The following is a 13,457-nucleotide window of genomic DNA, read 5'->3' as shown; positions in this document are numbered from 1 at the left end:
TCTCCTACATTCTTTGCGCTGCTCTGTTCTCTCGAGCTCCAACCGGTGTTGCCTGTACCCTTAGTTACAGAGTTTCCGGCTTAACTCCTCCTTCTCAGGACCTTCTTCTACCGCCTCCAGAGCTGTTATCACCGTTTCCTTCTCCTCCAGCAGATCCAGCTCCCGCTGGCAGAGCTCTTGAATCTCTTCCACAAAGGAGAGAAATTCCCGGAGGATGGCGTCCATTTTAGGGCCCAGATCCATTCCCAACAGTTTGTTGGTCAAGTCGTAGACATTAGGATCTTTTGGATGCCTGACGTTGATGAAGAGATCTTCATCAAAAGCTTTTTTCCTGAGCTCTTCCAAACAAGCGATGTAACATGCCATTTCCTGTGGCGTTTGATGTTTGAAAGAGAGATGGAGTTTGATGTTTCAGGAAGATGAGGAGATATGAGCTTTACTCGACGGTTAGACTTTAGTTATAGCTTAAGTTTTATCTTCGGAGAGTTAATAATGAAGCAGTTTTACGAGGAGTTTGCCTTGAAAGGAGGTGCAATTTGTGTTGAAAGGCTTAAATGCCCAAGGACGGTGGTCAGCAATAGACTGTTGGGATTTGAGGAACGTGTTGGATTTATGGAACGTGTTCTAGGAAGTTAAAAAAAAAGGGAAGAGAGAAGAGCGCGAAAGATTCTCATTCAAAAAGTAAGAGGATGGGGCATTAATACAACAAAAGTTGTTAACATTTTCATGGTCGTTCTACATCTTCGTTTGATAGGAAATGCTCGGCAGAGAAGCCTGGAGGGTCGGGGTCCCCAATTAGCCCTGCAGGAGTAACCTTTTTGAACGCCCCCATCTGGCTTAGATCAATCCGAGGATGGAGATGCTCGATTTAAGCCTTGGCGAGGAAAAACCTCGGTCGCGTTCGAAAAGGGCAGCGGTAACAACTTCGGACCTGATTTTCGCCTCTAAAGTTTCTGCGTCGAAAGGGGCCAGTGGCTTCGCCAGGGACAAGGCCTCATCTTTCTTTGCCAGTTCCTCGTCCTTCTTCGCCAGCTCATCACCTTTCCTCGCCAATTCATTGTCTTTCCTTGCCAGTTCAGAGCGGAGATTCTCAAGGTCAGCGTCCATCGAAGCTAATAGATCTGCCCTCGCATTTGATTCCAGCCGCACCTCTTGCTGCAGTTCGGAAAGTTTCCTCTCCAATTCAGAAATCTTCCTATCACGAAACTCCAAGCTGACTTCAGCACGGGAGGACTGCTCGTTTAGCTCTTTGGAAAAGGAAGTCTCGTTGGCGAACAACTGAGTAGTGAGTGCCTCACGTTCCTTGGCAAGTTGGGCGTTGAGGGTGTGGAGGCGAGATACCTTAGATCGCAACTCCTCAGCGTCTCGGGCGGAGTGACTATAGCAGTGAAAAGTGTGGAGAACCATCGCCAACACGCCTTCGGACACTCTGCCTAGTCCGTGCTCTTGAACCCTCTCATTCATCTTAGCCACCTAGGCAGGCGTAAGGGATATGGAGTATGGCAGCCCTCGACTCTCAGAGCTCGAAGAGGGAGCATTCGGCGGCGGCGGAGGAGTTTCGCCGGCCGATGCCGCGCCTTGACCAAAGGACGGCGAGATAACTGTTGGCTGGGAGCAGGCCCTATCCACGGATTTACTTTGAGAATTTGGAGGGGAAACCGGCATCACCCGAGAAGATTCGCCAGGGCAGGTTAAGCTGTTGGAAGGCTGTAGCTTTTTTAGGGAAGGGCGATGAGATTCCTCGCCAAGAGGTCGCTTCTCGCACGCCTGGATTTTCGGCATGGATGCCTTGTCACCGTTCAGATTTACTCGGGGAGGGAAGGAAATTTTTTTCTGATTCTTGAACAAACCTAAGATCTCCCTGTAAGATCAAGTTTTGATCTAGTAGTACAACTTTATGTTTTGATGATTACAAGTTAACCTTTTGATATGAACAATTATGGTACTCTAACGTGTTTTTCTGAGTGTGCTATTTACAGGCTCTGACCTCTATTTTATCTCACACAAATCATAAGCACTATGCTTAAAGAGTGACCCAAGCAACGCTTTCGCATTCTCCATGTTCAGTCTGAACAGTGGAAAAGCTTCAGAAGATCTGAAGTAAATCAAGCTCTGATAAGGACTCAGCTCACTTGAAGCTCTGATGATCCAGACGTTCTAACAACCTAGAGACTCTGAAGGTTCAGAAGTTCTGATGGTGTAGAAGACTCTGAAGATCCAGAAGCTGAAGAGTGAAGACTCTGAAGTCTAGAAGCAACTGGCTCTGAAGATCATGTACTGATCCTCTGAAGTGAAGATCAGAAGGTACAGCGGTCAGAGGATCCAAGCTTCCTTCTGACTCTGATCAATCCGCTTCACAAGTTCCAACACGAAGCGCTCCTCTGATCAGAAGTCTACGAGGTTAAGTTCAAGTCACTATCCAAAGTACAAAAGCAAAGTGTACTATCCTGACGACCTAACCTACATCCTCAGCCACAGCAGAAGCTGGAATTTCCAGAACTGCCCTCCAACGGTAGCATTTCCATGCAACGTTCAAACCCTGATCCTTGGAGTATAAATAGAGGCTGAAGATTGAAAGAAGCGGCTAGAAGCACTTACACACGCGCAAGCAATATTCAAACCTTCTAAGCTTTCTTTCATCTTGAATTTCATTGTGTTTACTATAAGATTTTTAGAAGCATTTTCTTTGTAAACAAGAACTTCATATACAGTTGTATAGTTTGCCTTTAGGAGATCAAGGTTGATCGGATCCTAGAGAAGACTAAGAGAGTGAATCTTAGTGTGAGCTAAGTCAGTGTATTGTTAGTCACTTGTAGGTTTCAAGTGCAGTTGTAACACATACCTGATTAGTGGATTGCCTTCATTCTAAGAAGGAAGAAATCACCTTAACGGGTGGACTGGATTAGCTTGAGGGATTTATCAAGTGAACCAGGATAAAATCCTTGTGTGCTTTTCTATCTCTTATCTTAAGCACCTTTTGAGTCACGAAAAGATTTGCTAAAATCTTAAGGTGGAAGTTTTTATTTGAAAACGTTATTCAAACTGATGAGCAATATTTTACCCATTTTATATAGCCTTAATTTGTCATTCTTAATGATTATTCGTAATTAATTGACCTTGCTTGACAGTGATTTCTATTATTTGGTCTAATTACGTTTATTCTTATTTTCAGGTTTTATTTGACATCAAGGGCATTTTGGAGATTTGCGGAATGAAGATTTAATTGTGCTGGAGTGAAGATTGCATTTTAGGAAATATTAGGATTTAATTTCGGAATAAATTAAGTTTGATATCTTTCAGATTCAAACTTATTTAGGTTGTTATTTTAAAACTCTATCTTTAGGATTTGTTAGGATTTGATTTTGATATCTTTTAGGATTTGATTTTGATTAGGATTTGTGATCTCAGCTCCTATTTAAGGGTTTGTGCTGAGAGAAACAAAAACCTTTGACCTTCTACATTATTATTTTATGCAATTTCGAATTTCAGTAATTATTAGAGTTCTGCTAGGGTTTATGCTTTTAATCCCTATTCTCTTCTCCAATATAATTGTTGAACTCGCCCCATTCATGGAAGGCTAATTTCCTTCGAACGAATTCCTTTGCAAAGTATATCGCGCTCTTGAGGTATAGTGCTTAATAGAATTCAACTGATTAGTTTTCTTCATCCTTAATTCTGGCTTAGGTTTGCTTAATTCCTTAGGTTCACGAATTAGAAGATGATGTATGTTCGCTTAGTTCATATTAGGGCGTAAAGGACTCTTAATCGCTTAGTTTAGGAATCTGTGAATTAGTTATCGCTTAGTTAATTAATTCTCACGAACTAGGAAACTAATAACAAGAATTGATCCTTAGATACCCGTGATTGAGCAGCGATATACTGAACAAAGGGATTCGTCCGTCTTTACTTATCATATTAATCTGCTTTTACTTTCTGTTAGTATTTTTAAACTGAATCACAAAACTCCCCCCAGTGTGTGTGCGTTTGTTAGTATTAATATTGAGTCTTTGTTGAAACGATAATCCTTGGGAAACGACCTAGGAGTCACTTCCTAGTTTACTACAGTTTTCTAATTTAATTATTTGTATCGGGTACGGCCTCGATCACAAACCCCCCATTTCTACCGTTTTTCATACCTTCACTCCCCACTGACTTTGTGCATTTCTCCTGGGATAAAAAGAGCGAGGGTGAGGTAGTTAAAAAAAAGAAGAAAATAAAACGTAAAGTAGAAGAAAGGAAGAAAAGTTCACCAATCATGCGGGCACAATCTGAAACCGGAAGTTTGGCTAAGAAGCTGATAACTGCTTTATTAACAGAAGTCAAGGAGTCCTCGGGCAGGTCTATCACCTAGTGTACTTCTCGGGTCCAGTAAAGCGGGAATCGGGAAACCCCGTCTCTATGAGTAAAAACCTCAGGATATTCATGGGAAACCACAACTTTGAAGAACTTCCGAGCCATGTCGACAGTAATGTTTGGCCAAAAGGGGTTTAATCGCTGCCGATCGGTCCTAGCTTCCAGAGCAACCCAACTACATGGGGAAGGGGGCTGGACAAGAACGTGGTAGAAGTAGAAGAATTGGGAAGGTTCAGGCTCTTGCTGAATTGCGTCACACATAATTTCGAAGCAACGCAAGAAGGCCCAGCTGTTGGGGTGAAGTTGGCTAGGGGCGACGTTGATGCTCTGGAGAACTGATCAAATGAAGGGGGAAAAGGGAAATTTGATTCTCAAGCTTGTGAACATATACTTGTAGGTATAAAAGAAGTGAGGGGCACCCACGAAGCGATCCGAGGGGTGAAGCCAAGGGCGTTCAGTGGGCGAACAAGTGCTAAAGCGCATGAGACTGTCAAGGGGCTTTTCATGGCAGAATCCACTAGATTTCGAGGAAATCTCCCAAATGGACGATTCCTGCTCTATGCTACCTGGATAGGGGCCTTCAGGGATTCCCAGGTTTTTATCCGGAAATAAGCAATGTCTTTTTCTTCAAGAGGAGCGCCCCCCGGAGGAGGAACATACCGAAGGGGAGTAGCGACGGTAACGTCACGATTGGAGTTCTTGGTCTGACGTTTCGGCATCTTTACAGGAAAATGGTGGAGTGTAAAGGTCACAGGGGCAATTGGAGGAGCAAAAGTAGAAGACTAAAAAGACGTAAGAGTGGTTGCGAGATTTTGGGGAGTGGGAAGGACGCATTAAGAGAAAAGCTGTAACCGTGGACGTTGATTGGCTGAAATTCAAACTGACAGGTTCTGAAACGAACTAAAAAGACGTTTCGAAATTGGCAGTTGAGATTCAGTGGATTTTCTGACTTAAAAACTACTTCAGGGCGCAACGCGTGGCGAACGCACGACACCCATCAAAATCTTATGATTTAGGGCACGTGCGCAGTGCTGGCAAGGCGAGCAGGTGAAGTGCCATCACCCTAGGACTGCTTTTGGACTCAGTTTGCCTAGGAAAGGGATGGTGCAGTGAAAAGTTTGGAATATGAAGATTTTTTGATTTTATTCTCCCGGCCATGTTGGCAATTGTTTTTTCATTTTGTTAAAAACTTTAGGTTTTATCATTGTTTAGTCTTTCATAATCCTCGCCTTGGTTTCTTCTGTTTAAAGACACACTCAGCTCTCATGCTTCGAGTTCGGTGTCTTGTGTAACACCCCTAATTTCATACACTATAAAGTACATATATTTAAAATAACGTGTAAAAAGAAATAATTATATTTGTGTTAAAATACTTAAGTACTAAAAATCGAGTGGACAAATAAATCTATTTTTTTAATAATTCTTTCAAAAGTACATTATTAGAGTCATGAAAATAATTTTAAAGACTACTTATACACGTGGTGACCTATATCGTGACCATGATCCGACTACCTGACGTGTCTCTAACTAACTACTTGTGATCATGCGTACATGACACATACTCTCATCTACTATCTGGAATGTCTCAAGCGAGTTGCTTGTTTTCTCTGAAAAAAACATGAAAGTGAAGGAATGAGAATTTTACAATTCTCAGTGATAACCATATCCACTCTAAAAACAAACATAAATTAAATAGTTATATGGATGATAAACATTTCAAGAATAGATACTAGTTTCATCAATGAAAATCACACATTTAATCCTCTTTAAAATTAAAGATCATTCTTTATTTCATTATTATCACTTTCTTGGCCTTTTCGACCACTTTTGCATATTCCCAACTGCGGCTTAGAGCTCTATCCGAATGCAAGGGCATCCCCCTACCTAGGAACCTGTGTTCCAGGAACTATGCAATTAGATCACCTCAACTGTTGGAGGATCATCTCACTTAGAGTGTTTTTAATTAACATTTCATACTTATGTCTTAACACCCAGGATTTGCCTTTCAACTAGATCCGACCTTTGAGTATCTAGGTTTGCCCTGCAGTGTTGTTCTTAAATAACATTCGGGATTTGCCTATACTGGTCATATTAAGGTGGTCAGGTTTGTCCCGTAATGTTACATGATCTCTTAAATGGTATCAGATAAGTCAAACTGAGATTGTACAAAGTATGAAATACTAAATGAAACTAAAACGGCATAAAAGTCGTCTATGACCATTTTTTATTTAAGATAAAACAATTAAATAGTAATAAGCTAAACTTTTTAAGTAATTGGAGAGAGAGGCGGTAGAGCCGACCATTTCAAGGCATAAAATGTAATAACAAATTATATTAACTAACAAAGTTAATAAAATCAATATCATAAGAATAAACTTGATATTAAAGGAGAATACATAAATCAAAATAGTAGTTATAAGGTAGACAAAGTTAAGTAGAACTGACGTGGATAAAAGAGAGTATATGTAATCATAAAATTAAAATTGAGTATACATAGTTAAAACTAGCTTAGACATACTTATAAAAATATAGAGTAGATTTAATTAAAAGAGAGTAGATATAGTTATCACCTTACTAATTTATCTTCCCATTTCTTTCATTTTCCCCTCCCTCAGGCATCTTTGGACTCTCTATTTCTTCTTCTTGCAAGTCACATACTCTCTCTTCCTGTTCCAGTCAAGAACATAGAATCAAGGCATGGTGCCTAGAGTGTGTGGAGTGTGATCGGAAATCTTAGAGAGATGAACTCCTAACTGTTTAGAGAGAGAAAATATAACTGAATCTCAATGTTGTTATTGCCAAATGAGCTAAGAGTCCCTTACAATTGGTTCCTTCCCCCTATTTATAGGGGCTGAGTTGGGCCTTCGCGCCTTTAGTCAGTCCTAAGGGGCCAGTTGGGCCTCGGGGCGCGAGGCCCAAAAGACCTGGGTCTATCCTGTGCTTAAGTGTGAGCATCCTGGGCGAGGGACCCTAGGGGCTCGCCCAGTCCACAAGACACCGAGCTCGAAGCATGAGAGCTGAATGTGTCTTTAAACAGAAGAACCCAAGGCGAAGACCATAAAAGACTAAACAATGCCAAAACTTATCAGAATTAAAAAGCAATGGCCAACATGGCCGAGAGAATAAAGTAAAAAATCTACATATTTCAAAGTTTTCGCTGCACCATCCCTTCTTCAAGCAATTTGAGTCTACAAGCAATCTCACGGCGATGGCATTCGACCCGCTCGCCTCGCCAGCCCTGCGTACGTGCCTTGAATCATGATATCTTTCCAAGTGTCATGTGTTCGCCACGCGTTGTGCCCTGAAGTGATGCCTAAGTCAGAAAATCTACTGAATCTCAACTGTCACTTTTGAAATGTCTTTTCAAATCTCAACGAACCCACGACCCAAATTTCGACCGATAACCTTCCGTTACTGTACCTTCCTTTTAATGCGTTACGTCTAATTCTGACATTTTTGAATTCGAACCAATCAGCATCAACGGTTACAACTTTTCGCCTGACACGTTGCCTTCATTTTCTATCTTCTCATCCTTTAAATTCTCTTCCCCACATTTCCCCTATTTCCTTGTTAACTATCTCCCCACTCGCTCTTGATTCCTGTGCCGGCCTCCTTTACTAATCCTGTGAATCTCTTGCTCCGCTTCTTGCTCTTCCTTCCACAATCCCTCCTCTGGTTAGTTCTTTTCTCTCCTCCTCCTTATTTTTGATGTTTTCCACAAGGGCCCTATCCTCTCTCGAGGAAATCAAGACTCACCGCTTGGCAAGAACAAGACCGCCCTTGGCAGCACCGAGAGTTTAACGATCTCAGATACTCTCACTTTTTCTTTATCCATGAATACCTATTCCTTGATTTGAACATAAAACTTCCCTTCTCCCCATTCCTCACCCTCATGTTGCGCAACATCAATGTTTCCCCTTACCAACTTCACCCCTGTTCATGGGCCTACCTACGATGTTTCGAGATTCTTTGCCACAGTGTTGATGTAGCGCCTTCTCCTGCCCTTTTTTCCCTCCTTTTTGAGGTGGATCTTCAAAGATCTCAAGGTTGGGTCGTCTTGACCCCTAGGCCCGGTTGAGAACGATTCACTCCTTACGGGGTGGGCTCGGAATCTTATCTCGCTCGAAGATACTTCCGGATCGTTATCCACCCCGCCTACCCCTCGTTATTCACGGAGAAGGAAGGAAAAACCCTTTTCCCTCTTTATTGGACCTCATCCCCTCGATCTTTAAATGGCCCCCATACCATGTCTCCTTCCCCCAAAGACAGTATTGCCCTAAAAACCTTACTTCAACTCCCGCTCCTGAATTGTGTTGACCTGCTTGATGCCCCCCCCAGATCTAAATTGCTTCCCCGATTAGGTCCTGATTTATGTATGTTTGTCGCTTACTTTCTTGTTCACCTTTAGCCCTGATGACTGTTTTTCCTTTCCTTTTTCAGGTAGAACGATGAAGTTTTCTACTGCTGAATTGTTGAGTGCCTTTGTTCTTAGCAGCTCCAAGGCCTCTTCCTCTGCCCATGCCGGGGAGAAAAGATAGGGCTTGCCGACTTTCGAAGGTGCCCCAAAGAAGAGTAAGGCGAGCGAAGCGAATCCCTCCGTCATCTCCCCTGTTTTTGGCGAAGAAGGCACCATTCCCATCCCTTGTTCCTCCTCAGATGCGGGCAAGTCTCCTGCAGCCGATCATCAGGGCGAGGCGAACGCCTCTGCTACAGCTCACCCCTCGCCGTCTGGTGATCGCCCGAACTCTCCCACCAATGTTTTACCAACTCCTTCTCCAAAGAATGTCGATGGGGGGAAGGAAACCTCACCCGATCGCCCAAAGGCCCCCTCTGGCGACTCCAACTCCGATCCATTTTCCTTCCTTCTCTCTCATCCATATCTTGAGAAGTTGAGGGAAGTTCCCAGCCAGAACCCGCAAGATGTGGTTCAAGAAGCTGTGTCGAACCTTCTTCGCGCGGGTTGCCTGTTTGCCCAGGTAGCTTGGCAAACTCGCCCCCTATCTGGCGCTGCTGAGCTTCGCCAGGAAGTGGAGACTTTGCGCACCGCCAACCTTCGATTCGATGAAACTTGCTCCAACCTACGCCGCCAGCTAGCTTCTGAGGCGGAGAAAACGTCAAGTATGCAAAAGAAACTTGTTGAGGCAAAACTGGCGCGGGCCGCAGCGGATGAGAAAGAAGAGCATCTGGAAGCCAAGATTGGCGAACTCAAGCAGACCCTTGATACTAAGGATGCCGCCCTCGCTGCTCAAGAGAAAGATCTTGTCAGCAAGGAATAAGAGATTGCCCAACTGCGCAAGGATTTATCTGACAAGCGCAAGGCTCTCGCCGACGCTCATTCGGATCTAGAGTCCAAGTGCAAACTTCTGGCCGATAATGATGCTCAAACCAAAATTTTGGAGGAGCAAATGAAGAACGACGCAGCTCAGACAACAGCTGTTGAACGCATCTGGGGCTTCTTGATCGCCATGGCTCAAGTCAAACATCTTCATCCTGATGTTAACCTTGACTCTTTGGGAGTTTTTAAGAAGATTACACCTGCTGGGCTGGAAGGTGCTGAAGATCCTCCGGGGGTTGCTGGCGTTGACCTAGGGGATGTTGTTCAAACAGGAATGAGAATATAGATAAAAACAATGCTTCTTTATTTATTTGGATTACTGTATTTTAACTTTGAGTTGACTCATTTCATTTTTTACTTATCTTTGTGTTTTATGCATGGTTTAATGTTTTCCGATTTTTATTCCCTTTTTTCCCCCGCTTGTTTATTAATTTCTGAATTACGTTTGACGACATTGATGGTGTGCTGGGTTCGACTAGGGCTCTTGGCTCAGTTTCTGAACTGAGGCTTTCTTTCACACGCATATTTCCCGTAAGATCAAGTGTGGCCTCGCCAGCCTTATTAGTCGAGGACTTATAATTGCTCAGGGCCCAATGGCCATATGGGTTTACCCGAGTCTTTTGAGCCTAGTTTGAACAATGCTCGCCCATATTTCGGGGAGATTATCAGGATAAGAAGCTTATCCGCACACATCGCCGACGAGTGATGGGGAGCTGCGTCAGACTTTCCGGAGCAATCCCCAGACATCAAGGTCGTGTTGGGATTGCCACCTTCAGGGAATTTTTCCCACCGAGCCCTCGCCGCAATTCAGTGTGATTGAAATTGCTGGATACAATTTTTGTATTTTCAATCAGACGTGATAGTCAACAAACTCCCGAGATGGAGAACAAGAACGTGTCTTTGTTTTTACCATTCAGGCACTTTCGGCCGACAATTTCTTTGAACAAAGTACAAAAGGATTTTCCCTCGTCAAGTTTGCTGCCGATCTTTGCATCGGATTCAGCGTTTTTCATTGACCTCGTTAACTGTAGTAGTATTTTAGACTGGTAGCGTTCCACGATCTTGGCATTCGCTTCCCATCCAAGCTTTCTAGGTGATAAGCTCCCTTCCCTAGGACCTTCAAGATTTTGTATGGTCCCTCCCAGATTGGGCTCAACTTGTTTCCCGTGATCCCTGTTCGTTTCTTAAGCACCAAATCCCCTGCTTGCATCTCTCTTGGTTGCACCTTCGTGTCATACTTAGCCGCTGCTCGCTGCTTCATCGCCGCTTCCCTTAGGCGAGCTTCGTCGTGTGTCTCTGACAGCAGGTTCAGCTCCATCGCCATATTCGATGCATTCTCGCCCTCAAACTTTGGCGTTGTTCGCCATGAGCTGTTGTCGATTTCCACGGGGAGCATAGCATCTGCCCCGTATGTCATCCCGAACGGTGTTTCTCTCGTAGACGAATGCTGCGTCGTGTTATATGACCAAATCACGATCGGAAGTTCGTCCAACCAGGCCCCTTTGGCATCCGAGAGTCGGTGTTTCAATCCTCGCAAGATGACTTTGTTCGCTGACTCCGCCTGGTCGTTGGTCTGAGGGTGTTCCACGGACGAAAATCTCCTCTGGATCCCCATTTCTTCACAAAATTCCTTGGTCTGATTGCTTGCAAATTGCGTCCCATTGTCCGAGACGATCGCCCTTGGCACTCCATATCGGCACTCAATCCTTTTCCAATAAAAACTTATTATCTTGGCTGCCGTTATGCTTGCTAAAGGTTCAGCCTCTATCCATTTAGTAAAGTAATCCACCGCCACGAGAATGAACTTCATTTGCGATCTGGCAGTGGGAAAAGGCCCGACGAGATCAACTCCCCACATGGCGAAGGGCCAAGGGGAACTAATCATGGCCAATTGCTCCGGCGGGGCCCTGGGTAAATCCGCGAATTGTTGACATTTCTCGCACTTCCTTACAAATTCCGCACAGTCCTTTTTTATCGTGGGCCAATAAAAACCTGCCCTGAGGACTTTACCCGCCAGAGATCTTCCCTCGATGTGGCTCGCGCAAACCCCCTCGTGAACCTCCGTCATGACATCCTCATACTTTTCTGGCGGTAGGCACCTTAAGAGGGGCGAAGTGAATCCTCGCCGGAAAAGGATGCCATCGAGCAACGTGTAATGCCCTGCTTCTCTCATTTGAGCCTTTGAGTATTTTATCACATCGCCTGGCTCACCCGCCAAGATATCAATGATGGGGTTCATCCAAGTTGCCTAGCGATCTACTGAGGCCACTAGTTCTCCCTCTATGCTGGGGTTGGTGAGTGTTTCCTGAATCACGCTTCGGTTATTCCCGGGTTTTCTGGTGCTAGCCAACTTAGCTAGGGCATCAGCCCTTTGATTCTATCTCCTCGGCACGTACTCGACCACAATCTCCTTTATTCGACTCATAAGCGATCGTACGCGCTCTAGATACTTTATCAAAGCCGGTTCTTTGACCTGGAACTCCCTATTAACCTGATTTGCCACTAACAACGAGTCCGTCCTTACCAACAAACTGTCAATTTGCACCTCGATCGCCAGCTTTAGTCCTGCAATTAGAGCTTCATATTCCGCTTGGTTGTTATTGGCCTTGAACTGGAATCTGAGAGATTGCTCCAACACCAGTTCTCCCGGCCTCTGCAGTGTGACTCTAGCTCCACTTCCGTTGTCGTTCGACGAACCATCGACGAACAACGTCCATTGTGTGTTTACTCTTTCTCCTTCCTCGGGTGTCAATTCCACCACAAAATCTGCCAAGGTCAGCGCCCCAAATCTCCCCCTTTTATCATATTGCAATCCATACTCTGACAGCTCCACTGACCATGCGACGAGCCTTGCCTCCTCATACGACAACCCCACGTCCTCCTCCAGAAACCTCACCTTCACGCGCAGCTTCCCCACGCGCGTGTTCAGCAGGTGCGCGTTCCGGTTCGTGGGCTTGTTCAGGCCGCGGACACTGACCTCTAGGAGGAACTGTAGCGTCAGACGTAGGCAGAGGTTGACGTCGGAGAAGAGGAGATTCGGGCAGCGGAGTATGAGGCCGCGAGACTCTTCGGCGGTGGCGAGGAGGTCGCCGGAGAGGAATCGGAAGACGGGGGCGATGTCGGAAGGGTCGAATGAGGTGGAGAATAGGTGGGGGAAGTGGCGGGCGAGGCGGGGGATGTCGACGTCGGAGAAGGAATGGGATTTTAGGAAGCTGACGGTGGCGAGGATGTGGTCGACGGCGTCGGGGAGAGTGAGGTTGTTGGGTTGGGTTTTTGGGTGGATTAAGGTTAATGTTGTGAGGTAACGAAGGTTTTCGCGGTAGGTTGTTCTAAACTTGATGTAACCGTTTGTGTGTGGGTAACGGTTGGGGATAGGGTTCAGAGAGTGAGTGTGAGAAGAAGAAGTAGATGGAGTTGGAAGATGCAGAGAATAGAGGATCATCTCTATTTGTTGGGTTTAGCAGAAAATGTATGTCAAAGTTTTGTGTGGTTGGTTGATAAGTTATGATAGGATGATGATGATATGCAACCATCTCTGATAGATATTTTGATCTGTGATGATGATATGCAACCATCTCTCTTTTGAGCTTTTGTTTGTTCATGAAAGTTGTAATGGTGTTGCTAATTTTCTGGCTTAGAATTCTAGCTCTTTTCTCAATTTTGTTTGGGTTGAGAAGGGTTTTTTTTCCTTTGTTTCAGCTTGATGTAGTGGCTGGCTCTTGAGCCGGTTTAGTAGGGGGCTGGTTTCGCCCTCCCAACCAGCTAAGTA

The 13,457-nt window shown here is 44.7% G+C and overlaps 1 protein-coding gene across 1 annotated transcript; it reads right to left on the bottom strand.

Annotated features, from left to right (window-relative positions):
• Positions 1 to 12,065: 12,065 nt before the first annotated feature.
• Positions 12,066 to 13,130, bottom strand: LOC130719613 (uncharacterized). The gene has a single exon (XM_057570231.1). It carries the CDS (start codon positions 13,128 to 13,130, stop codon positions 12,066 to 12,068), a length of 1,065 nt encoding a protein of 354 aa, XP_057426214.1.
• Positions 13,131 to 13,457: the final 327 nt, after the last annotated feature.

The sequence above is a fragment of the Lotus japonicus genome, chromosome 5, assembly GCF_012489685.1.
Source record: "Lotus japonicus ecotype B-129 chromosome 5, LjGifu_v1.2".
NCBI classification, from domain to species: Eukaryota; Viridiplantae; Streptophyta; class Magnoliopsida; order Fabales; family Fabaceae; genus Lotus; species Lotus japonicus.
Note: the sequence above shows the minus strand (reverse complement) of the source record. Positions and strands in the feature narration are given on the sequence as shown.

Bases quoted from the DNA above. Each gene is read 5' to 3' on its own strand.
- LOC130719613 (XM_057570231.1), bottom strand. From the start codon at position 13,130: ATGATCCTCTATTCTCTGCATCTTCCAACTCCATCTACTTCTTCTTCT.